Raw genomic sequence first — 27,514 nt, 5'->3', positions numbered from 1 at the left:
TTTAGGTATTAATGAAATAAAAACAAAGAAAATGAAAAAATGCAGAAATGAATTATGTGTATTTTATCTTTTTTGTCTGTACTATTCTTAAACGACGAGGGGCCCGGGCTTTTGGTTAAATCTGATAATTTCAGAGAAAAATGGGAGAATTAGAGGAACTGGCCCAGTTTCTTCATATAGATCAGAGAACTGATCTCAAGGTTTTACTTTAATTTACTTTAACAGTCCCTGTAATTAGAGGAACTGGCCCAGTTTCTTCATATAGATCAAAGAACTGATATCAAGGTTTTACTTTAATTTACTTTAACAGTCCCTGTAATTTGAGGAACTGGCCCAGTTTCTTCATATAGATCAGAGAACGGATCTCAAGGTTTTACTTTAATTTACTTTAACAGTCCCTGTAATTAAAAAAAATGTGCATTGCTAAAATTCATAAAAAAAAAACAATGTGAAGGGATTTTTTTTGTAGACTGTTGCTTTACAGCATGTTCTTGGGATGACTGGGAACAAGGAAGGTCTGGCTGCAATCAGGTATTTTGTTCTTGTTTAATTTTTTAATCTTGTTTAAAATCCTGTTTAATCGTCTTTTATCTTGTTTGGTCTGGAATCTTGTTCAATCATGTTCGGTCTTGTTTGGTGTTGTTTGGTCTTGTTGGTCTTGTTTGGTCTTGTTTGGTTTTTGTTGGGCTTGTTTGGTCTTGTTGGTCTTGTTTGGTCTTGTTGGTCTTGTTTGGTCTCTTTTGGTCGTGTTTATTCTTGTTTATTTGTGTTTAATCTTGTTTACAATCGTGTTTAATCTTGTTTAATCGTGTTAAATCATGTTTAATCTTGTTTGATCGTGTTTAATCTTGTTTAATCGCGTTTAATCTTGTTTAATCTTGTTCAATCGTGTTTAATAGCGTTTAATCTTGTTTAATCGTGTGTTTAATCGTGTTCAATCTTGTTGTTTAATCGTGTTTAATCTTGTTTAATCTTCCCGATTCAGAAAAGCGATGTTATCATCCAGATTTTTGATCAGATTATGGTTTCAACGGTACCCTTGTTAATCGGACATTGCCTAACAAACGATCATGCAAACACTTGATTTTCTTCTTAATCCTCTTTTTTGGATACCCCTACTGTATAAAAGTTACGGTTGATACCAATTACAGCTAAGATGCTATATCGGTTGGACTAATATCCGATTGAACTAAAGTCAACTGTTCACAAGCCGGCTTTTAGAGCGTTTGAACAAATATAGATTTAATCATAATATTATGAACTTATTAAAAAAAAAAACATGTTTTATCACATCTGAGGACTATAGACATTTTTAACGTTAGTCTAAATAAACATTAATCCAAAACTTACGTTCCTTCATTCGATCATTAGTTCAATTGATGTGACGCCATAACACCAGAAATGCGTTTAAAGTTAAAGAGCTATCTCTTAATCTTTAGAAATTATTCTAAAGACAATTAGTCTTGATAATAATAGAAAAAAGAGAGGAGCACGTATTGATCTCGATATCCACCATTCTAAAGTTTTCAGTTCAGTCCTTATAAGCTGACTTGACAAGCTCACATTAATCAAATGTTTGTTTAAATTCATCCTTTTGCTTTATTCCAGCGAGGTTCCTGTCATTTCTGGGAATATTCTTCAGCTTTTAAACGACAAGGATCCCCATATAGCCCAGGTATATATATATTTTATTTTCTAAGCCTACTTAGAGCGGAAATATGAGACTCTAAGTTAAAATTAAATAAATAATTACTTCCTAAGCTTGGATCCGAAATTCTAGTACTGCTTCGCCATTTTTCTTCTCTGTAATGATTTTCCTTTTTTAAAAAATAGAGATTTAACTAATTGGGTTTCATCTGGCAAATCTTTGTTTCTTATGTATTATATTTATGTCTCCCCGTTAATCAACTGAACTTGAGAAAAACCTTATTATTTTTAAGTAAGTTGTGAAAATAATATATAAACTTTTCCTGTTTCTAGGAGGCTGCTCTGGCTCTGATCAACATTTCCTCCGACCCTAGCGTAGCTAAAACCCTGCTGCAATCAACTCACATGACCGGCTTAGGTAACCAATAGTTTCCACCTGCTACAACATCCCCCCACCCCCATCTTTTTTAATATTTCTAGGACAACTTTCAGTTAAGCATTAAAACAAGTAGAAATTTTCTTGAGAAGTTGATAACTTTGATTTTAATATATTAATTGACTTATTGATCTAGTTATCACTAATTTATTATTTATTTATTTGCTAATGCGTTTACCGAGTGGTTGATTGATTGATTAATTCATTGATTGATTAATTCATTGATTCATTGATTCATTGATTCATTGATTCATTGATTCATTTCATTGATTCATTGATTCATTGATTCATTGATTCATTGATTCATTGATTCATTGATTCATTGATTCATTGATTCATTGGTTCATTGGTTCATTGGTTCATTGGTTCATTGGTTCATTGGTTCATTGGTTCATTCATTTATTGATTTATTTCGTAGTGAAGACTCTGTATGAGAAGATACAGGATGAAGAGTGTCAGATTGCGGATGCTGCAACGATGATATTCTCCAATCTGACCAGGCAGGTTGCAACAATCAGTTTTGATTAAATTTTGCCTGATTAGACTGATTGCAATAATATTATTTTTCTAATTTCTATATTCTATTCAGAGATCTTGTGAGCTGTAGTGCTGTTTGGGATTCCTTGCAAGAAAACAATATTGAAATAGAACGGCTGGTTTTTCTTCTTTGTCAAGTACGTATTGGTAGAATCTAATTAAATACCGCCTGGACCAACCCCCTATCCTTATTTTTCAAACCTCAGTGACTTTGTCAATCTATTTTACTTGTAATGTGTGTGTTAATTATATTTCTTTACATGGGAGTGTGTGTGTGTGGGGGGGGGGTCCAGATATTTCATATTAAGTCAGTTTTTAAAACTTTTTTAGTTAATATTCATCTTCAAAAGTTATGGGGAGAAAATATGAAAATCCTTTTAATTGCAAGTTGTTAACTTCTTTTTTAAACCTAGTCCGGGCTGTCTTCATAACTTTTTATTTATTTTTTATTATTGATCTTAAACAGAAATTTTTGCTTTGCGCGCACAACTTATTAAAATGGATTTAATAATTGATAAAGGAAATTTATACATTTTAATAAAATTCCCATGAAAACACAAATCTTAATTTAGAGTTTTCTTTTGGTTTCTTTTTTTACAGTTTTGTTTGTTTAGGAAGGGTACAATAAGCACGGAGCTAACCTGAGGTAAAGATAAAAAATTATACTTCTCATAAAAAAAGAAAAACAACTTAAACCTAGTTTTTTCCTTGCATTTGATTTGTGGATTTTTCCAATACTTAAAAATAATAGGTTTTCCTATATATCTCTTCAAAAATGGTGAACACTCCCTTTAAACAAAAGAAAATGACATAATAATTCTGAATTTAGATATTTAGCAACGGTGTTGTCCAATCTAAGCCAGTTATCCGCTGTCAGGCAGAAAATATTGGGTAGGTTTTTTTCTCTTCACATTTTTTCTTTTTAGAACAAGATTTAGCAGGAGACGGAAATATTGTGATATTATTAAAAAATTATCTAAATATCATATCTTTAAATGCAAATATCTAGCGGTTGAAACCTTGGATTTATTGCCAGTCGTTCAAAACTCCTCGTTATTGATATTTATTTATATTTATTTTAAAAAGTGGCATACTTCATTGTTCTTCAAGAAAATATAAACTAACAAGTACTCTCTGTTAAACAATTTTAAAAATTCAGGTAGAGAGAGTGCGTTATACATACAACGTTTTCTTCAAGAAAGTATAAACTATTAATGAAATACTCTCTGTTAAACAAAATTATAATTCAGATCGAGAACAGTGCATTATACAACATTTTCTCCAAGAAAGTATATTCTAACAAGTACTCTCCGTTAAACAATATTAAAATTCAGATCGAGAGCAGTGCATTATACAACGTTTTCTGCCCTTTACAGAGTACACTGGTAACATTGTGAAAAAGGTAGGAAACTAAATCATATTTTATTACATTTTCATTATTGTATTATGTCTGAAATTGTACAAATATTTGTTATTTCTTGCTCGCAAAGGGGAATGAAATATGAAACCACTTTCTGAAGACAGAAATATGGAAATTTTCATTATTGTCCTTTATCGTTTCCCAGGTTGAAATGGTACACTGCTTAAATGGACTATAGACGTTATTTCAAATGACCCTCCTGTCATTGGTTGAGTGGCACGTTTGATTCACAACGGTATATAGTTCTGTCTGATCATATATGAATTTGATATCATTGTTTATAATTTTAAACACGGATTATTTTCAATTGTGGTTTCTTTACAAATTTAACTGCGCACTTCTACTGCAGAAAATATATGAGAATCATCAGAATTAAACATTTTCAATTCCAAGTAAAATTACAACATCTTCCACAGTATTAATTAGATAATGTTTTCATTGGTACCGTTGTAAATCGGGCATTGTCATCTTTGAAATGTATGGTCACTTGAAATTATGTTTACAGTCCTTTTAATAGGATTTATATATACAGTAATCAGTCCCTTTAAAATGTCTGTGTTCAGGGTGGTATTATTGGTGCCTTGAGAAACTGCTGCTTTGAACAGGACGCTCATGACTGGTTGCTCTCAACGGTAAGAAAATGTAATTTAGAAAATTATTTTAACTATAATTTAAGAATTTAAGAACATTTATAGTTTTATTTATCAATTTTATTGATTTGATTTAATCACTCATTTATTAATTCATCCTTCCTTTCATCCTTCCTTCCTTTTATTAATTCATTTATTCATCCATTCATTAATTCATTTATTCATTCATCCTTCATTCCTTAAATCCCTTAATTAATTCATTCATTTAGGAATAAATGTATTATGGCGTGATTGATTGATTTAATTATTCAGGATGTGGATATTTTACCCCGATTACTTCTACCCTTGGCAGGTCCCTCTCCCGACCACCTCGAGTAAGCAATAAACCCTATTTTAGCCACACTCCTCGGTCCATAACCACACCGCTCGGCCCCTAACCACACCGCTCGGCCCCTAACCACACCACTCGGCCTCTAACCTACCCAAACCACACCACTCGGCTCCTAACCTACCCTAGCCACACTGCTCGGTCCCTAACCTACCCTAACCACACTGCTCGGCCCCGAACCTACCCTAGCCAGTAGCCACACTGGTCGGCCCCTAACCTAATCACATTGCTCGGACCTAATCTACCCAAGCCACACTACTCGGTTCAAAATCTTCACTAGTCACACTGGTCGGCCCCTAATCTACCCTAGTAAAATTTCTTAACCCTTTTCATCTTTAACAATTACTTTAAATGCCAGCCTCATATGCATAACTTCTTCGACGTACTGTGTATGCCACATTTGAACTGAACTTATTTTTAAAATATTTCTGTTTTCAGATTAATTTTACTTCAGATTGAATTTGACATTTTATTTAGTGATGATGAGGTGGAGAATTTACCCGTTGAACTTCAGTACTTGGACGAGGATAAGGGAAATTAAATAATCAGTAATCACTCAATCAATCAATCAATCAATCAATCAATCAATAAATAAAACATATAATCAAACATTTAATCGATAAGCTGGATGGTCAAATGATTTTTTAGTTCTGAGTTTTATAAAAACACGTGTTTAGTGGAAAATTGATTATTTTTATTTGTAGAAAATAGAAGAAGACCCTGATATCAGGTACTTTTGCATTTGTAGGGAGTGTTCACGAAGAATAACAATGATGATATAAGAATTCGTTCAGAACTACTTTTATTTCTAGCAGATGTTTCGTTGGGTATTTTATTTTCAAAGGAATAAAACAAAATCCAATACTAAAAATAATAATAAATTTGTATTATACAAATTTATTCTTGTCTTAACTAAAACTATTCAAACAAATAAAAAAAATTCTGTTAATAAAACTAGACAGCATTTTTGTTAGATGGTTTTTCAATGAAGAAAAACAGATGCGATAAAAATTAATGATTAGTATTGCATCAAGAAATCTTTGTAACAAATAATGAACTAAAAGTCCCATTCGCCCTACTCCTAATTTTTTGAATAAAATATAGATCTGCTAATCATGGTGGAGTTTAGAGTAGGGATTAAACTCATTTCGTTAATTCATAAGTTTTCAACTCTTTGTGGCGACTAAATTAACTTTTTAAAAATAATATAAATTAAATGAAAAAAACTCTTTTTAAGGAAAATGATTTTAGAAGCTTTAACACAGCTTTGCAGTAAACGATCAGCTCGGGAAATTTTAAGGTAAACGCAAAAGGAGAAGAAAAATGGGATTTAGACATTTTATTATTTAACAATGATTTACGAATCTCAGACATCAACAATTTATAATTTTAAACACGGTGGACTAAGCCAGTGGGGTCGGTCAAATAGGCCTAGGATTAGGCCGGGTACTGTAAAAAGTCTGAACGTGCCATGGGTACGTGCAGTACCATAGGATCGGGTCAGTACACGCTGTTATCTGGCAGGCCGTACAAACTGGGCAGGTCCTGTTCGAATTCAAATTTACTGCGGCCCAGAGTGTTAAAGGAAAACTTAATTTTAAGTGACCCTACATTCAAAGCTGGCAATGCACGATTTACAATACATCCCTAGAAACATTTATTTGATCTATAATGGGGAAGATATTGTCGATTTCTTAGGTTAAACGTGTTTACTGTTTAGTTCTGACAATGTGTAAGTCACTTTTGTAGAGAAATCACGATTAAAAACATGCATTTTTTAAAATGATAAATATTGATAAACATTGATATCTCTAATTTATACTTGATCAGACAAAGCTTTTAAGGGTAACGTTGTGGATCGAACTTTACCATCTTTGCATGAAGGGTCACTTGAAATTTCGCTGACAGTCCCATTGAGCCGTTTATTATTGATAGGTTGTCCTTATAGGATTTGATAATTATGTAAACTTAATAATTTAGGAAAAAGAACACATACATAATACTGAGGGAATTACATAAACAGGCAAGATTTTTATTAAATTATGATTTTATTATTTATTTTAACGTTTATTATTTTAAGTAATAAAGATTTTTAATCTACACTACATTTGTATAATGAAATAATTGTTCAATTAAAAAAAAAATTGTTATTTTTATTTTGAATTGAAAAACTAGGAGAAGGACCGCGAGGTATTGCTGGCTTGTGAGAATGTTATTGATATTCTGATCAAAACAGAAGAGGTAAGTTTAGTAGAAACTAGAATTTTCAGTGCAGCAGATAATTTGCTGCGTTTTTCTAAAACCATTTTTTAACATTTTCGGAGTGCTTCAAAACATTCTAAATCAGCCATTTTTAATTTGACAAAAAAAAACTCAAAACATGTTCATTGTTTAACGAACCAATAAATAAACAGATAAATAAATTCAATATTTGTGTTCAGGAGATAGCTATAGAAAACTACCACGAGGTTGATGTTCCTGAACATCTTGTTCAGAAGTTTGAACAGATGGACAAGTTCTACTTGGAGGATTAACTCGAGACCTAGGACTGATCCTTGCAGGACACCTAAACCACAACCGAGAACAAACAAATTAGTGATATCATTCTTTATATTTTTTACTTTTTTCAGAAAAATGGAGGGAATGAAAGGACAGATCAAATCTATGCTGCAGGTTTGTTTTTGGTTTATGTTCATGGTTCCCCCAGATTTATCCTCAACTGTTCCGGTGTTATTTTCTACTGCTTACCCTAATTTATAATTTTTTGATCATGGGATTGAAAAGCTTCTAATTGTTAGCTGCCCTCTTTGCCATATGTTTTTTTTAGTCAGAGTAAAGTTTTGATTCAAAAACAGCTCTTCCGTTTAGCCAGCATTACCAAGTCATGGTATATAGACTCAATATTACGCTTTTAAATCGTGGCCTGGCCTGAGGAAAATTACTTTTTTTTAAAATAAAATAAACTTTTTTACAAAGAAATCTGTAGCATATGTTTGTTTAGGGAATTGAACGTTACAACCCTGACAATATCAAAACCCTGGAGCACTACGTTGACCTGCAGGTAAATAATTCCTGGTCAAGGTCCATCTCTTTAAGGGAATGTAGTTTTAATTTCAGGTGACCTTTCATTTAAAGAGAGAATTGACCGATTCACAACTGTACCCTTGAAACCTTTACCTGATAAAAATGATCATAAATGTCGAAGATATGAGGCCGAATTTAAAGAATTTGAGCTGCGCCTTAAATATGGTTGGTTCCACTTTAAATTGTATTACATTTTTTCAAGATTTAAGACGGCACTGAATTGAAACCGGTTGAGGGGTTTGAGACGCGNAACCCAGACCGCCATCGGGTGAGCGCACTCAAACACCCAGCCCCCCGGCCATCCGATAAAAATCGTTTTCCTGGATTTTAAATGTTAAATTTTGATAATATCTCCGTTGTTCTAGAAGCAAGAAATGCGTTAGACATTTTGCAGAGAGACCATGAATGAAAATCAACCTTTTTCTCGAACAAAATTATGAATATTTCATTCACGCACGATCAGAAACAGCTTTTAAGAGCAAAGTTTTGAATCGACCAATCTTTCAATGAAAGTTCATTTGAAATAACGTTAACAGTCCCTTTAAAAGTGATTAAACTTGATTTTACGTTCGTCGTTTCTGTGGAAACAGTAGAAATCGACAGATTTTCTGAATGAAATGTAAATTTTTTAATTTTGACTTTAAGATTAAACATAATAAATTCAGTAAGAGTTTCTTTGCCTAAACAAACAATTTTGTCACTGGGATTAAGACATAATTTCCATTGACCCTTCACGCAAAGAAGAAAATGCCTGATTTACAACGGTACCCTTTCAACCTTGCATTAACGGCGTACAACTAACTCTATGGTAATCTCTTAAATGGTGTTAATTTTTTTATAATTCTTAATCTACTTATCTTTTTTTAAAAGGCAATTCCCGCCATACTTTATAAATATTTAGAATTTTTAATATACAACTTTTAAAAAGCTAGTTGAAAATTACCAGTAATTCTAGGCAGCACGTTTTGTTATTCTTGGACGTTTTATTATCCTAGGCACGTGAGAAGGGGTACGATATCGAGGCTAATCTAGCGCTACTCAAGCTCTATCAGTTCAACGCTACCTACTACAAGTAAGTATTGGAGAAAAAATTTGGAAAATTTCCAAGTTTTATTGCATTAATTGTAAAAAAAATTTAGTTCTAAACAATACTAGCCCAAATCTCTACTCTATATTGTACATTAGAGGTTGTTGTACAGATACTAATGTACATATTCTAGGTTAGAGGTTGTTGTACAGATACTAATCTACATATTGTTGATTAGAGGTTGTTGTACAGATTATAATGTATATATTGTAGATTATAGGTTGTTGTTCAGATACTAATGTACACATTGTAGATTAGAGGTTGTTGTACAGATACTAATCTACATTTGTTGATTTGAGGTTGTTGAACAGATACTAATGTACATATTGTAGATTAGAGGTTGTTGAACAGATACTAATGTACATATTGTAGATTAGAGGTTGTTGTACAGATACTAATCTACATTTGTTGATTAGAGGTTGTTGAACAGATACTAATGTACATATTGTAGATTAGAGGTTGTTGTACATATACTAATGTACATATTGTAGATTAGAGGTTGTTGTACATATACTAATGTACATATTGTAGATTAGAAGCTGTTGTACATATGCTAATGTAAATATTGCAGATTAGAGGTTGTTTTCCAGATACCATTGTACCATATTTTAGATTTGATGTTGTTGTACAGATACTAATGTACATATTCTAGGTTAGAGGTTGTTGTACAGATACTAATGTACATATGGTAGATTAGAGGTTGTTGTACAGATACTAATGTACATATGGTAGATTAGAGGTTGTTGTACATATACTAATGTACATATTGTAGATTAGAGGTTCTTGTACAGATACTAATGTACATGTTGTAGATTAGATGTTGTACAGATACTAATGTACATATTGCAGATTAGAGGTTCTTGTACATATACTAATGTACATATTGTAGATTAGAGGTTGTTGTACATATACTAATGTACATATTGTAGATTAGAGGTTGTTGTACACATACTAATGAACATATTGCAGATTAGAGGTTGTTGTACATATACTAATGTACATATTGTAGATTAGAGGTTGTTGTACATATACTAATGTATATATTGTAGATTAGAGGTTGTTGTACATATAATAATGTAGATATTGTAGATTAGAGGTTGTTGTACATATACTAATGTACATATTGTAGATTAGAGGTTGTTGTACATATACTAATGTATATATTGTAGATTAGAGGTTGTTGTACATATAATAATGTAGATATTGTAGATTAGAGGTTGTTGTACATATACTAATGTACATATTGTAGATTAGAGGTTGTTGTACATATACTAATGTACATATTTTAGATTAGAGGTTGTTGAACAGATACTAATGTGTATATTGTAGATTATAGATTGTTGAACAGATACTAATGTACATATTGCAGATTAGAGGTTGTGTACAGATACCATTGTACATATTTTAGATTAGATGTTTTTGTACAGATACTAATGTACATATTCTAGGTTAGAGGTTGTTGTTCAGATTCTAATGTATATTTTGTAGATTAGATGTTGTTGTACAGATGAGAATGTACATATTGCAGGTTTTTGTATATTTACTAATGTACATATTGTAGATTAGAGGTTGTTGTACATATTGTAGATAAGAGGTTGTTGTATAGATACTAATGTTCATATTGCAGATTAGAGGTTTTTGTATATTTACTAATGTACATATTGAAGATTAGAGGTTGTTGTACATATACTAATTTACATATTGTAGATTAGTGGTTGTTGTACATATACTAATGTACATATTGTAGATTAGAGGTTGTTGTACAGATCTTGATGCTAGCGTTGACAAATCTACCGCACACAGATTTTGTTCTCTGTAAATGTCTTCTCACTCAGGTTTAGTCTTTTTATATCTATCAAGTTTAAGGAACAGTAAATGAAAATGAATCCCTAGGAAAATGCCACTTGTTTACTCTTAATATTAGTAATCAACAATTAACCAACATTGCGTAGAAATCAATGCCTATCCTCCTCATTTTTCTTTTACTAACTGGTTTTTTTTTATTTTCATATTTTTTACAAATTACAATTTTTAAGCGACTAGTAATTGATTCATGTTTATAATGCAGATAATCATTTTTTTCAATATTCCTGTTTTCTGTCTACCCTTGTTCGCTTTATTTAACTGTATTGTATTATCTGCATTCTTCAATGCAAAGACACCTGTGCACTTTTCAGTTTTTAGTCTATCTCTCTATAACTTTCAGCGTCGGAACAATAGAAGTGCATAACTATTTAACCAATGTATTGTTTATACGCCACCCCGTACACAGAATAATCAAGTCTAGTATATAGTTTTAGAATTTATTTCTTGATCATCTAGCTGTGAAGCTGAAATATAACAATAATTAGTATTATATATTTNATAGTGCGGGATTAATAAGAGTTTATTGTACATATTCAATCACCCTGCATAGAAAGTTCTTGGCAGGATCACACTGGTTCACAAATCTTCTCACAGGCTGTAGTTTATCCTAGAATAATAGTTTAGATTTTACACTCCGGGCGGCAAAGGATAAACGGAAGCCTGAATTCACTAATAATGTTTCTTGAATGTTTATGATTACAGGTTCCTCAAGATGAATTGTAGATTCGAATACTTTGAAGCTTGATTTAACTCTTCGATGAGCTCCAGTTCTCCTTCCTTATGCAGTACAGCGATCCTTCTCACCGATCTCCTTGTGGTTCGGAAGACAGATTCAGAGGAATTCTTGTATTCAATCACTGCAGTTCTCACCACTCCATCCTTGCTCCGTTCGATCTCCCGCACTCTACCTAGCCTCCAGATAGGTTCACCCAGTTTCACATCTGACTCATGTTTCATGAATATCACTAGATCTCCAGGCTTGGGTTCATATCCTCCAGACCTCCATTTACGAGGTTGGGGGATGAAATCAATCAACCTCTCATCCTTCCAGACCTTCCACCAGGATTCGAAAACCAGCTCCATGTCTTCTATCATCTTGGACGGAGTACTCATTCTGCTAAACCCACCAGGTGCACGTCGATTATTCCTTCCATAGAGAAGTCTTGAAGGTGTGATTAAGTCCAGATGATCGAGGTTTTCATATCTTGATCCCAGACAGACAGGTAAACAATTTATCTCATTAGCTGTCCAAGCAAAGGCAGTTTCATATCCCATGATACTGAGCTTCAAACCAGAATAGACAGCTGTGAATATCTTTTTTACTTCTTTTATCGATCGTTCAACCATTCCGTGCACGTTATGACCACCAACAGGACATGATGAGAATTCTATTCCAACTCTGTACTTAGAATCCAGAGATTTAGCAACGTCCATTACGTTAAACTCAATCTCCTTGCAACCTTTGAGTAGCTGTCCTCCTTCATCAATAAATAGTTTTTCAGGGTGCCCATGTTTGCTTGAAAATCTTGTATAGGCCATAAGGAAGGAAGCAGTGTCATATTTCTCCATGACGTGAACAGAAATTGCACAGCTTGATGGATCCTTGAACACCAGTCCCCAGACACTAACCTTGCTTCGGTGATTGTGTTCACAGGAGGCACTGAATGGGCCCATCAAGTCCACTTGAGAATTATAAAAAGCTGGGGCTATTGTCAACCTTGTTTCATGCAGTTTTCCCATCTCAGCTGCAAGAAGACGCTTCTTGTATCTTTTGCAGAAAACACAGGCCTCATAAACCTCATTTGCAAGATCCCTTCCTCTCAGAATATAACCCAAACTCCTGGATTCTCGCAAAGTCGTAACAGCATTCCTGTGGTTTACAACGGAAGTGTGGGAGTAAAGCATTATTGAATAAGCCACAGGAGAGTATCTATCTATCACAGGTTTCACAAAACTCAGCGGTTCCAGATCCTTCATGGTGTTCTCCACAGAGTTGATCTCCTGCCCGTCCAGTATCCTCCCTGTGTAGTAGAGTATCTTGTCCTTCTCCTCCGTGACGTCCTTGTACTCCATCTTCTTAGTGTACTGCTTAATTTCTTTAGTTGCTTTTCTAAAAAAGTAGTTTTCAGCAGACTCTATCTCCTCCTTTGTTAAAATCAGATCTGCAGGGTTCAGTTTGGGATCACTTCTCCGGGTACCTCCGTTGACTGTAGATTTCTGCAATGTCGTCTTCATCCTTGCAACAAACCTTAGAACATAACCCAGGATTCTCACAGAGATTGGCCAACTTCTAATACAGGGGTCCACAGTATATTTTGAAAACGAATACCTATCTCCAACCATTGTCTTTAAGTTCGAGAACACGCAACCAACAAGGTCTGGGGCCTTGAGCTCTACAGCTGCAATTCTCTTTTCCTCTCCTGATAAAGTAACTTGTTCTGCAGATTTCAACGGTAGATCTCCTCTTGGTAATCTCATCCAGGGTTTTCCTCTTTGCCAGTCTGAATCTTCATCTATCTCATGTATAGTAGCAGTTCTAGTCCCTAGATCAGCAATGTTGTTGTGTGTATCTGTATGGAACCATTGCTCCGGTAGACTGAACCTCCGGATTTCTATTACTGAATTCCTGATTGCAATATGCATTGGTCTCTCATCTTGATGAATCCAATACAAACAGATTGTACTATCGGTGATGAAAGTTGTAGACTTGTACTGAGAACCTAGATTTGACTTCACTATGTGTCCCAGCACTGCTCCCATCACAGCTCCCTTCAGCTCTGCTCTCGGAATTGTAGAAGTAGAAACCAGTTTACTTTTAGCAGTCATAATCTGTGTGTGATAACCTCCGTCCTTAAGTTGTATTCTGGCATGAACAGCAGCAACAGCAATATCCTTGGAAGCATCCACAGAGATAAGCAGCTCAATATCAGTATTAGCAGCGTCCTCAGGGATAACAGTTCTCCTAAACTTTATCCTTTTCATTTCCTGCATAGTTTCCAGGTTTGTAACCCAGGTTGAGAGAAGAGCCTCTGGAACATCATCATCCCAATCTAACTTCCGGAAACACAGATCATGAAGATCTAACTTAAATTTAGCAGTTAATGGTGTTGCAAAACCTAAAGGATCAAACACTCCGTGTGTTTTTCCTACCAGAGTCCTCCTAGTAAACTTCTTTTTTAGGGCTTCTCCGATGTCTCCGGTTACAGGTTCAGGTAGCTTCCCTCTTTTTGGTTTACCAAAAAACAGCTCCTTTATATCAAGACTGATTGTATCCTTCACAGGGTTCCACAAATATCCAATCAGTCCTACATTTTCTCCATCAGCTGAAACTTTCTCATCAGGTTCATGACCAGAGAATGTAAAAGCTTTCACATTCATTCCTCCCTGAGCTAATGTAAACTCCAGATCAGCAGCAACTCTCCTACACTCCTCTTCCGTAGCAGTAGAAGCAGCAATATCATCCATGTAAGCTTTCTTCTTGAGGACTTCAGCTCCAGCCTTATGCTCAGGAAAATGTTTGATAGTATAATCAGCAAGTTTATCAAACCCAGCCATTGTTTGATTACCAGCGCTGCGCACACCGTAGATCAAAGTTTTTACAATCATGATGATTGTAGGATTATCAGGGTTAAGATCTTCTTTCCAGAGATATTTCTGATAAATATAATGTTCTGCTGCTAGTTTGATACCATTGTAAGCCATAGAGACGTCTGCAGTGACCGCGAACTCTTGTGTTATAAACTGGATCAGTAGATGAACAATCTTTGCTAATTTATTCTGCCCTTTGGCTAGTATACAGTTCAAACTTTCTCCACCAGGTGTTCTTGAAGAGGCATCAAAAACCATCCTACAGGGTGTACTCAAGGACCCATCCTTGAACACGTTTCTCCAGGGAATAAAATAACCTTCTCCTGGTACAGAATCCATCCTTCTCTTCTCTTCAGAGCTCAAGCTTGATACCGGAGAAACATGACCCTTCTCCTCAAGTTTACGGTGAGATTTCAGAACATCTTCCAATATCTCAGGGTTCCTTTCAATGTTTCTAAGCTGAGATTGTAAAACTTTCTCGGCCAGATACCTGTTCGGTTTCAATTTCACGATGGGGTCATCAATAAACGGAAGTTTTGCTTCAAGTCTCTTCTGTTCAACTATCAACTCAACACTGTTCTCAATCATTGCTTGTTCTAATTCTTCCCTGAGAGAAACCTTCTCTAACATATCTCCGTTCTTACACTTGGTACAGTTTCTGCAAGAGACACATCTATACTCATTCTCAGAACCCAAAGCTTCTATATCTTGAAATCTCCGCTCCTCATCTTTTACAGAGTACACCGTGTTCTCCAGGTCCCAGCTGAGAGGTATCATCCAATTCAGGTTCATCTCATGCTTGCTGCAATGTGTGTAGGAGCAAACTATTCTTGGTTCTGTTTCCTCCTGTAATATCTCCGGAGAAAGCTGTCGTTGAATCTCCTCTGAATAAAGTTTCTCCGTGAAGGTCAGAGCAGAATACTGTGCTTGATAAGCTCTACACTCAGACGTGAAGTAAGTCCTATATCCGAGAGAATGAACAGATTCAAAAGCTTTAACCCAGGACTCATGCACTCCTCCAAGTACACTTTGACAACCACCTGGAGCAGCAAACTTTGCTTCATATATGCTCAAACCATTAGGAAGGGTGTAGATTATTGTAGGAAAATACTTGCTGTATCTCATACCAATCATCACATCTACAGGTTTGCCTCCGACTCCGTCCTCCGTCCTCGGTAGCTCCGGGCCATCAGGATACTCATGTCTGTAGGATTTGTTAATCTCTTCCCATGCTTCTTGTAGTTCCCAATAAGGAAACTGGTTTGTAACTGATTCCATCCTCAAGGCTGACAGAGTAGCTCTAGGTTTGTAATTATGTAGGGGAAGGGCAAATCTCTCTTCTCCGTATTCAATTACAATCTGTTCTCCGCCTGCAACATTTAGAGTTGTTGGCCCAGGGCGGATATTCTCCGTATCCAACATACTATAGGCTCGGTTAGATATTGCTGCACCCATGCAACCACTATCGTAAAACATGAAAAGATTTTTATCCGGCTCTAGTTGTACATTCTGCACCATGTATATAGGAGGTTCAAATACATCAGGGAAATCAAGTTGACCGGCTGCAAGAACAGTCATATCATCAGGACTGGTTCGGTACATGGCAGCATTAAAAAAGAACTTGGCTCCGCTGTGAGGCAAACTTCCAGGGTCAAGTGACTTGATAAATTCATCCTCGATATCCTTGTTTTTTGAAGTGTGATGCTCACACATGATCATGTGCATTTGGTTACTAAGCTTGCGATCTTTGCACCTTTCTATCCTGCAGGGGAACTTTGTTCTACAATCATTGTAATGTTTAGCAAACCAGCTTGCTCTCTCGTTGAAGTTTACTTCAGAATCCATTCTCAAACATCTCCAACAGGTTTTAGTATCTCCAGCAAAAGCTATCCTTTCCTTTACAGAGCTAGCCATAAATATTTCACAGTAGAAAAGATGTGTGTGCTGCTTGTTACACAGACTACAGTTCACTCTAGCAGGCTGAGAAGGCGGAACATAAGGTTTCTTAGTCCCGCTTTGGTTTCCACCAGAGTTCCCACCAGAATTTCCTCTCGGACTTGGTTTGTTCCCAGGTTTCCCAGCAGTAGCATTCTTTCCATCCGAAACGGTGTAAACCTTCTTAGCAGGCTTAGTAGATGGCTCAACCTTAGGCTTATTATCTGCAGGTTGAGTAGATATATCAAAGTTTATGTTGAACGTTTGAGTTTTCACGAATTTCTCCAGGTACTCCAGCAGCTTACTGAAGAGGATGTCCTTAGGTACGTCACCGAACTCCGCAACTTTCTCCAGGTCTTCTTTAAAATCATACTGGGATCTGGGGGGCAGAGCTTTAGTAACCTCAGTTACCATAGGACTGTAGTAGAGGTTATTCACAATGTTGTGTTTCTCGGCAAGGTTTTGCAGATTTTTTAATTTAGAGAGCACAGAAATTCCCCATTCTCTCTTCTTAACATTAGAACCCAGACAACTTCCCAACTTTCTGATTTCATCTATTTTTGCATTCAGGATCAGATTTGGATTACCATAATTACTCCGGAGGTAATCCCAAACCTCTGGAAGGGATTCAAAATTCTTACAAGCATCCTGAGCCACTCCCTTGAGGCAAGTTTTCTTCAGAACTCGGAGTTGATCCGCTAGAGAAAGAACCTTTGTTGAGATATATTCATCATACTCAGATCGGAACGTGTAGAAATCCATTTTTCCAGCTAACTCTCCGGTAAACTCTGGCGCTGTTAGGTCGACAATCTTGTTAGCTCCTTGACTCCCTCGTATACCAAATGTCTCCTTGGATTCTCCGATCTTAACACTAACCTCGGAGTGGATATCCTTCAGATCACGAACATGTCTCTCAATATCCATAGCAGGTTCCTCTAAACCTGTATCCACAGCATCCTTGTACAAGGTCTCAGCTTCTTTCTGTGCAGCCTCCGACCTCTTTGCTAGGTTGGAAAATCGATCATTTAGTGAGTGGTAGTGACTATCAGTCTCTGGGTTTACAACACTCATCCGCCGGAACTCTCCAATCAGTTCAGAAATATCCATAGTAATCTTATCCTTGTAGGTATTTACACGATCAGATTTAATCTTTAAACTTGCTCCGTGTATTCGTTCCTTATGCTCCGAGATCAGTGAAGTTTTATCACGTTCAATCTTCAAATGCTCCTGTCCTTTTTTAATAAACTCCAGGATACATTTTTTAGAATTGCTGGCAGAGTCTTTAAACCTAGCCTTGTAGACCTCTTCATCCGTCTCTTGTAGAAAAACCATTGCTTGTTGCACCTTGGTTTTCATCTGAAGAGCTGTATCCAACACAGTTTGAAGATATTCCCGAGTTACAGATGAAGGAACACAAATAGGAATGTCGTCTTCGCAAAACATTGCAGCTTCTTGGATTGCAATCCTATGGTTTTGTTTATCCCGGTCCATCGTAATTTGGGTTAAAAGATTCTGGCTGTTATTATTTACCGTACTGTTTAGAGGAGAATCAGAGTTCGGCGGAGATATAGAGCCGTCTGTAATACCAATATGTGCATCGTTTATGGCATCTAAAACTGTTTCAGTATCGTGAAAAGTGTCCTCACTATCAGGGTCCTCACTGCCAACCAGAGAAACATCAAAACAAGTATCCTCCGACCAGTTTGAAACAGCAGTATTATTTAAAGGCTGAGAATAAGGGTCCCAGATTAAACTGTCAGCGCTGGACGCAACCTCTTTATTTAGTTCTACCGGTTGTAAGTCTAGAGTTAAAGAAACAGATCGTCGTCTCCGGGATCGGAGCAATCTTCCGGTCTGCTGCGACTTAATCAATGCATTTAGTCTTAAATTAACCTCATCCACCAGGCTTTGAGGTCTTACATTACCATCAGAGCTAAATCCGTAGATAGGAGAGGTGGGTTCAGAATCCAGGTTCATAGATCTGAAACTGCGGAGTAAAACAACAACTAGGGTTTTTATTTACTACTGCGATAAAAAACTAATCCAAACATCAATAGAAATCGCTGTTTTGTGTAGCGAAATAAGTTGCATTGTGCCGGCAACTTTAGTGTTATTTGAGCCTAACACACCTTCTTGATGTTGATGATGGATGTTGTTGTTGTTGTTGTTGTAGGAGAACTTGATTAGGGGTTTAACCACTGGCGTTTTATATTTGCATTATGTTTAAGCAAATCTTCACTGTGCACTTTTCAGTTTTTAGTCTATCTCTCTATAACTTTCAGCGTCGGAACAATAGAAGTGCATAACTATTTAACCAATGTATTGTTTATACGCCACCCCGTACACAGAATAATCAAGTCTAGTACATAGTTTTAGAATTTATTTCTTGATCATCTAGCTGTGAAGCTGAAATATAACAATTAATTAGTATTATATATTTTATAAAATGTAATGTATGGTAAAATCTTGCGACCAGACAAAGTTACTTAACAATACACATTAAAATCCAATATTTCAAAATGTTACGTCTGGTGATATGTTGTGACCAGATAAAAGGATTCAAAGCAACATATGAAGACTTTATAAAAGCTTAATCATCAGTTTTAAAAGGCACATAAGAATATTTCACAAAACACAACGACGTCCCAAGCTTTCTAATAAAAATCTTACATTTGATGGCGGTTTGGTTTTCTCACACGCTGATCCAAATGTCTTCNCCCCCCCCCCCCCTTTGAAAGGCTAATATGCAGTTCTGAACAAATCTGATAAAGCAGTTTGTATTTCTTATTCTGGATGATATGCAGAATATTTTAATTTCTCTCTTGATCTGATTCAGCTGTGTTATCTTTTCCCTTTATAGTTTAGTTGTATCTATAAATTATATCAGCACCAATGATTGTGAAATATAATGGAGAAGGAATCGACCCGGTCTGTCCTATCATATGATTATACATTAAATAAGAAATATTGGTGTCTGATGTACAAATAGCGCGTACATGTATTCAGAAAAGGTTATTGTATACATTAAACAGGGAAAAAAGTAGGTTGAATAACGCCAAACAAACACATTTTTTGGGATGCAAAAATATTGGCATTACAAACGTATTTTTTATAATTTAAAAATCGGTTTTATTTAATATGGTATAGTAGATAACCACACTTCAAAAATTTAAATGTAATCTTTAAAAACTTTTTTTTCTGTGAAGCAGGGATATATCATATGGTAGGGCGGGCCGGGTCCTCCCATTTTCCATTATATTTCAAACCCATGGATCAGTACTAATAAATCATTTTAAATTAATAACTTGGATCAGGATATACTGGATGATCCTACTGTAAAGACCATCCTCTATCTCTCCGATCTTCTGGAGATGTGTCAGTTCAAGTCATTCTGGAAGGAGGTAGGCCTGCAGTTGATTGACTGATTGTTTGATTGATTAATTGATTGACTGATTGTTTTATGGCTTATGGAATTTGGAAATTCATTATATTAAACACATCTAGAACCGAATTTTATGAATTAGAGAGGTCACTGAAAGTACCAACCGCCGGTTCGAATCCGGAATCCTCGTTAGCATTGGATTGGCGGTTTAGAATTAAAACCGGCGTAAGGTATTTAAGCGACATCTCTCTAAGCCCAATTCATTAATATCTGTTTCTGATTAAATTCAGTCGTACAAGAGATTGATGAAAGTATAAAAATGGATTCATGGAATTATCGAATTATTTATCAATTTTTCACTTTACCTTAATTTAGGTGAACAAAGAGAGTTCTTTGATGAAGTCAGTGGACGGATTTGAGGACTCAGTTAGGAAGTAAGTTCTTTATTTTAGTGCTTAGCATCCGGATCCGGTTTTTTTTCAGGGTAGATCCAGGATGCGGAACAGCATTTTTTTAAGCAAGCAAAAATAAAAACCTGTTTTTTTGAAGGGGTGGTATGTTAAGTTTGCTCTGCCTTAAATTCTTTATGTAAGAAATTTATTTTATAAGGAAAAGGGAGGGATATTTTAGAGAATTGATTGATTGATTGATGTAGGTTCGTGTGTCACGTGATCAGTATAACCTACCAGAGTATAGAGGAGAAGGTACTGCAGGAGCTCCTTGGACTTGTGGATGAGAACGCAATCAAGGTCTTTTATTTAATTCCTTGTTGTTTCTGTGCTACTTCGCGCCCCCCTTTCAAAGTTCTAACTTTTTGCTATTTAGCCAAGCATCTTTTATGTGCTTAGTTTAATATTTCTGCAGATTTTACAGTTGTTTTTACTCTTTAAAGAGAGGTATGTCCAGTTCACAAAGGTACCCGCCAGACCTTAACGTTTTTTTATTGGAAAGTGCAATTTCTTTATTTCTTAAAGAAATGACTACGTCAATTTAGCAGAGAAACTAAAATAAAAGTTTTGAACAACAAAACGTTGATTTATGCACATACTTGATCGGACCAAGCTTTTATGGGTACTTTTGTAAAGATGGGCATTGTAATCTTTGCATAAAGTCACTTGTAATTATGTTAACAGACCTTTTAGCCTGAATTGTTTATAGGCTTGAACGGATAAGTTTGGTTGGAAGGTTGGACACTGGACAGGATGGCCTTGTACCTATATTAATCTGAATTATTTGTATAGGTGTGAACGGCTAAGTTTGGATGGAAGGTTGGACAGGATGGTCTTGTACCTATATTAATCTGAATTATTTGTATAGGTGTGAACGGCTAAGTTTGGATGGAAGGTTGGACAGGATGGTCTTGTATCTCTGGCCAGCCAAGAAGAAATCATTAAAACAAGGAACAAGAAAATTGATATTGTTATAACCAAGATTGTAGGGAAAAGCAACTTTTTTTTTTTTGAAAATTCTGAAAACTATTTCTTCTCTAAGTCAGTTTAAAGCAAAAGGAATAGCTGTTTAAATAAAATGTTGTTAGTTCTGCTTTTAAATTTATTAAAGGGAGAGTTGATAAAATTTGATATGGGGGAAGAATAAACAGCTGCTTTTATAATAAAACTGATAAAATACAACTACACACAAGACATTGAAGCATTTTGATAGATTCATGAATGTATGAATTAATGTTATCCTTCGTGTTATTTTAATTTAATTTTTTTGTGATGCGCTTAGGAATATCACAGAGAAGATTGATTTGGACTCTGTGGCAAGCATCATGGCATCCTGCTATTGATTCAGTATCATGCATCATTTCTTCTTCAGCTGACATCAACCTTGCTGATTCTCTTCTTTACAGCCAAATGTTCATTTAAATAATTCTCCAATTGATGACAAGTATTTCAAACCAGAAAAACATGTAACCTTTAGTAGATTTTATATTAATGAATTGAAGGCGGATTTTTTTTCAGATTGATAATATGGCTTTTTCATTTGGAAACGCTGGAGGGGGAGGCACTGGGCTCAAGTAAGATTTTTTTGTAGGAATATGTCTGTAAAAAAATGCGCACTTTTCCAAAAAGTGAGAATTGAATTATTATTAGATTATTTACACTGTTTAGTGTTTAAGTGTTTAAATTCTTGAAAAGTGTCGAAACCATTTTTTCTTATGACAGCTTGGATAATGATTTGTGTTTAGTTTTGGTGCTCCATCAGCCAAAAGTACAGGCTTCAGTTTCGGAGGTGGACCTCCGACTACAACAGCAGCCTCCAGCACTGGGTTTGGATTTGGGGCCACTTCAGCTGCGCCTAGTACGGGGTTCGGGTTTGGAGTAGGGGCTTCTACAGCCGCCCCCAGCACAGGATTTAGTCTAGGAGTTGGAGCCACAACAGCTTCTCCAGCCACAGGGTTTGGTCTAGGAGGCGGGGCTCCAGCTACTACTGCAGGTACAACTACAGAATTTATGGAAGAAGGAAAAGCAATTTTGTTTAAACTTAAGAAAAGTAAGTTCTCTGTTACGATTTTTGAGTATGTTGTAAAAGTTTTCTGATGAATGATAGCTGACTTTTATCTAATTCTAGGAACTGGATTCTCCTTTGGCGGAGGTTCTTCTGGTTTATCTATTACTCCACTAGGAGCTGCTGCTTCCCAGCCCGGAGCATCAACAGCTGCTAGTGGATTCTCCTTTGGAGCCCCCGCAGCTGCTGCTACTACACCTGCTGCTCCTGCTGCTTCTACTGGGTTTTCACTTGGAGGAACTTCAGCTCCTACTACAGGATTTTCATCAGGAGGAACTTCCGCTGCTTCTACAGGATTTTCTTTAGGAGGAACTACTGCGGCTTCTACAGGGCTTACTCTTGGTGGCGCTAACCCTGCAGCTACAGGGTTCTCCTTCGGGGGTAAACCAGCTGCTTCTACCTCAGGATTCTCTCTAGGAGGTACCCCTGCTGCTGTTAGTACAGGGTTTTCTCTAGGAGGTACCCCTGCAGCTGCTAGTACAGGGTTTTCTCTAGGAGGAACTGCTACTTCAACTGCTGCTCCCGCTGCGGGTTTAGGAGGATTTGGAAAGCCAACTTCGGCCGCAGCTAGCGCACCTTCACTTGGCTTGTCTGCATCAACCGCCATCGGTGGAAAACCTACAGCTTCTGTTTCAGGATTCTCATTGGGAGGAACTGGTTCAACTCCGGCACCAGCCTTCTCTCTACCAACATCTTCTGCACCTGGAGCAACTGGATTCTCACTGGGTGGAACCACAACTACTGCTACAGTAAGTTCTGCCCCAGCCACCAGTTTCTCCCTTGGAGGTACTACAGAGAAGACGACATCCACCGGTTTTGGGGGCTTTGGAGCTGCCACTTCCACAGCAGCAGCCAGTATAACAGCTCCAGGTCTAACCATCTCAGCAGCATCTACACAAGCCAGTCTTACCTCCACTACAAGTACAGTTGCCAGCAGTAGTGCTGCAGCTCCGTCTAGTATGTCCTTCAGACAGTTGGAGGAGAACATCAACAAGTGGACCCTGGAGCTTGAGGACATGGAGAAGCAGTTTTTAAACCAGGCAACCCAGGTCAATGCATGGGATCAGCTGCTGGTGAAGAACGGAGAGAAAATATTGAATTTGAATGATGCTGTGTCCAGGGTGCGTCAGGATCAGCAGAGGTTGGAACATGAACTGGATTTTGTTTCCGGACAGCAGGTACCTCAAGCACGGGATTATATTTTCTTGACAATTCATCCGGGGGGAGGGGGGGGGGACTGTTAAAAGTATGTAAAAGAACTAAAAGACTGAGTTGGGAGCTTAGAAATTATGATATTTGAGTCTTATAGCTTGCTTGAAAATATATATATATATAAGTTTTAGGATATCTAATTTATAGTTTATTTAACTATTATCAAATATTCCTAAAGCATGTTATATTGAAGATTTATTTATGATTTATGTTTTCCCATAGTAAAAGGTAGTGCAATTAAAGTTTTAAATTGTTCAACATTTGAAGAGTAACATTAAAATTCACAAACATCAACGCTTATTAAAAAAGGGAAATGAAATGAACCAATATAATGTGAAATAGTTGTTTTCCCATTTTTTATCAACAAGAAGACGACAATTATTCCACTTCAAGTTAGTTACCATCGTCTGCATCTCTCTTGAATTAACGGTAACACTCCCATTAAGGCTGAGCTTGAGGAAGCCCTGCGTCCCCTGGAGCTAGCAATGGCAGGAACTAATAATGTGGATACAGAGAGGGAGAGAACGTATCAGGTTAGGATTAAAGAACATTATTTAGGATTTATTAAAGGGACTGTAGGCATAATAGCATGTTACCCTCCATTTTAGATTTTCAAAAAGAATTATATGGAGTTTTTTGTTTTAATAAATCACAATTGTGAGAAATAAAAAAAAATTACCTCATTCTTGTCTGTAAACATATTTTAAAGTAACCCTTTATTTATTGAGAGGTATGTACGATTCACAATTGGTGGTACCCTTAGAAGCTTTTTCTGAATTATAAATCTGTTTTATTATTTGAAAGATCTTAATTTTTATTAAAATTGGTTTCTTTATTGCAGTCATTTCTTGCTTCTAAAACAATGAAGAAGTTATCTAAATTGAACTCTAGAAAAATGACGTTATCTTTCACATTATGGATCAAATATCGGGCATGCCCCCTTTTAAAATGGAGAGTCTTCTAAAACTACAACAACAGTCCCTTTAAGACTAACATATTCTTCTAAAATCTAGACTAGTTTCAAAATTAAAACTAAATTCTTAATGTAATAGATTAATATTACATTACATTACTTAAATAAAAATGAGATTAATAAAATAATTTTTTTTTCAAATCAACTATTAATTTTTCCCTTCCCTTTTCTGCAGTTGGCTGAAAACCTTGATGCCCAACTGAAGCGGATGTCTGAAGATCTAAAGGAAGTGATTTCCCATCTTAATATGGGAAACAGAGGAGCTGATACCTCAGATCCTGTAGCACAAATAGCAAAGGTAAATTTAATGGGAAGGTTCACTAATTTTGATTAGGATTTAAATTATAAATTACCCTCCTTAATTTTAAAGCCTATTTGATCCCAATTATTATTCTTTAAATATTGTCGCATTTCTAAAATGTGGTCTGCTAGTTTTGTGTTTCCAAAATTACAGGAGGTTTGAAGAATTTCGTTCAGATTTAGGCAATTTTGGTTTTATTCAAAACAAAATTCTTGGAAATGTCAGGATTAAGTTGGTATTTAGAAGATTGGCACTTTTAAGACGTTTTGATATATTTTGAGTTGAATGATTGTTTTCTAGATCTTGAATGCCCACATGGACAGCCTGCAGTGGATCGATCAGAACGCCTCAGCAATTGAGAAGCAGTTGATCACAGTTAATAGATTAACAGAGTTACAAACAAGGTAAACTTAACCATTATCATTTTGGCAAAACCCAGGGGAACATTTTGGCACAATCGAAAGTGAAATTTTGGCACTACCGAAAGGGACATACTTGTACAGCCGAGAGGGACATTTTGGCACAAACAAAGCAGACATTTTGGCACAACACTGGACATTTTAGTGAAACCCATGGAAAAAATGTTGCACGAAACATTTTACACTACACAGGGAGACATTTAGGCACAACCAACAGGGACATTTTGGTACATAACAGGGAGACATTTTTGAACAACTTGGAAGGGGGGGGGGGTGTTTTTGGACAACGTATATACATTTTTGCCACAAGGGTTTTATATTTGCTACAACGGGACTAAAAAGGGGTTAGCCGTATAGCAACGGTTACACACACGTATAAAGTACAAACATTTGGTACCAGATATAGAACACTTGCTTGTTTAAAGCAAATAGTTACAATGTTCTCATTTTGAGACACAAAAGGTTTTTGTAGCTGGAAAAAGCTCGTATTGATGTATGCAAAAAAATAGATATCCTTTTAACTATTAACAATAAGAATAATTTTTTATTTTCAGGGACAGTGATCGGCTGCAGCGATCTTTTGTTGAATAGATTAGATAGCCAGATAGAACGGGGGAAATCAATAATCATGACCGATTTATTGATATTTATATTGAAGAAATGATGAAAAATCTTCGAAAAAAACTTTTTATCTTCATGATCTCGGTCTGTTGCCCCTGATCGAGAGGTTCGATCAAATATTGTGATTTTTGCCATTAAAAAAAAACTGTGACTCATAATTTTTTTTTATAAACTCAATAAATATCATTATAAATTATAGTTTTGATTTTTGATGTTTATTTTTTAGATTTAATTGCGTGGCTATTATTTTATTTCTTTAAGAGGCTTATAATATCAAGTAACCCTCAAGTTTATAGCTGAATGCCGATTCACAACGGTTCCCATTCTTTCTTAGCACCAATGTGGAAGACATTTTCCTATTTAAAAAGTCTTGAATCACTTATTTATAATAGTGCTTTGTTCTTGGACAAACATCGCTTGGTAGTAATTTTATAATAAAGTTGATTTCAACGCAAAATATAATTGAGTAAAAGATTTTTTTAGCAAAATAAACTGCAAAAAGTCTCTAATAAATAATACTTGGGCTGAGCATGGCAGTGGATCGGAACCAGGTAACCTTGAGTATTGGTATTTACTTTAGATGGTCGGTTCCGGAACAATGTTCCCAAGATAAGAATGCTCCATATGTAAGTAGTGAAGGGTTATCAAGAGAATCTAACAAGCCTACTCGTATCTTGCTCTGCAACATTTAGGACAAATTAGATCAAGTACACGTACACTCGAGGGCATAAGTATGGTTTTTGAGTATAACAGTGCGAAGTCAGCAGGGAAGTGTACACATGCTGTCTGATATGAAATGCACCTCTACCCCTCCGAATAGCGCAACCATTTCAAGCCTCAGTAAATTTGGAAAGGTCATAGTGCATGATGTGGTTTCAGCGGGATTAAGTATTAAAAAAGCCTGCGATATGACTGCTATTCTGGATGAAATTAAGAAACTCCCAAAGGATCAGCAGGCAAAGGCTGCAAATGCTCTTTCTAAGTCAATTCTGGAGGAAGCGGAGAGGATGGAAGAGGAAGTGAAAAGACTGTTTATAGACTTTGATGTTAAAAAGGTTTTTTTAGTTAATTTATATTTAAAGAGACTAATAGGCATAATTTGCAGAGTACCTTTTAAACCTTCAACTGATAAAGGATGTTGTTTGTTTATTTTTTCTTAATAAAAAAGTTTTTTAATAAAAATCCCATTTTATTTATTTTTATTTATTTTTATTGAGGCTACTTTAAATTTATTATATGAATGTTTTCAAGAACTAAAGAATATTTTTATTTTTTAACGATTGAAAATTATTTTTAGGTCAATTTTACAATAATTCTGATTTTAAAATTTTTAGAGGTTTTCTAAAAAAGAAGCTTTCAATTTAATCTAGAAATATCAATTGTAAATTTTAAATTTTAATTCTATTTTTGGTAATTTAGGTTTCAACAAAACATAAACAAGGAAAACCAAAGAAAACAGGATAACATTGTTAATTAAATCATTATTTGCTTCTTAACTGAGAATTTAAATTAAA

At 35.6% G+C, this 27,514-nt stretch overlaps 2 protein-coding genes across 2 annotated transcripts; both read left to right on the top strand.

Annotated features, from left to right (window-relative positions):
- Positions 1 to 7,552, top strand: LOC111715401 (protein HGH1 homolog). Its single transcript, XM_023490716.1, has 17 exons — positions 1 to 200; positions 470 to 531; positions 1,609 to 1,675; positions 1,981 to 2,065; positions 2,502 to 2,583; positions 2,673 to 2,757; positions 3,235 to 3,266; positions 3,450 to 3,511; positions 3,955 to 4,022; positions 4,604 to 4,672; positions 4,943 to 5,004; positions 5,496 to 5,550; positions 5,723 to 5,748; positions 6,256 to 6,318; positions 6,999 to 7,050; positions 7,194 to 7,259; positions 7,460 to 7,552. The coding sequence occupies exons 1-17, from the start codon at positions 141 to 143 to the stop codon at positions 7,550 to 7,552; spliced, it is 1,089 nt and encodes a 362-aa protein (XP_023346484.1). The 5' UTR covers positions 1 to 140.
- LOC111715272 (nuclear pore glycoprotein p62) lies at positions 4,427 to 26,190 on the top strand. The gene is made up of 9 exons (XM_023490582.1): positions 4,427 to 4,432; positions 7,255 to 7,259; positions 21,928 to 21,983; positions 22,155 to 22,402; positions 22,538 to 23,652; positions 24,133 to 24,219; positions 24,835 to 24,957; positions 25,261 to 25,364; positions 25,934 to 26,190. The coding sequence occupies exons 3-9, from the start codon at positions 21,937 to 21,939 to the stop codon at positions 25,968 to 25,970; spliced, it is 1,761 nt and encodes a 586-aa protein (XP_023346350.1). The 5' UTR covers positions 4,427 to 4,432; positions 7,255 to 7,259; positions 21,928 to 21,936; the 3' UTR covers positions 25,971 to 26,190.
- The last annotated feature ends 1,324 nt before the right edge of the window (positions 26,191 to 27,514 follow it).

Source organism: Eurytemora carolleeae, unplaced genomic scaffold (genome assembly GCF_000591075.1).
Source record: "Eurytemora carolleeae unplaced genomic scaffold, Eaff_2.0 scaffold98, whole genome shotgun sequence".
Taxonomy (NCBI): Eukaryota; Metazoa; Arthropoda; class Copepoda; order Calanoida; family Temoridae; genus Eurytemora; species Eurytemora carolleeae.
This window is presented reverse-complemented; position numbering and strand designations above follow the sequence as displayed.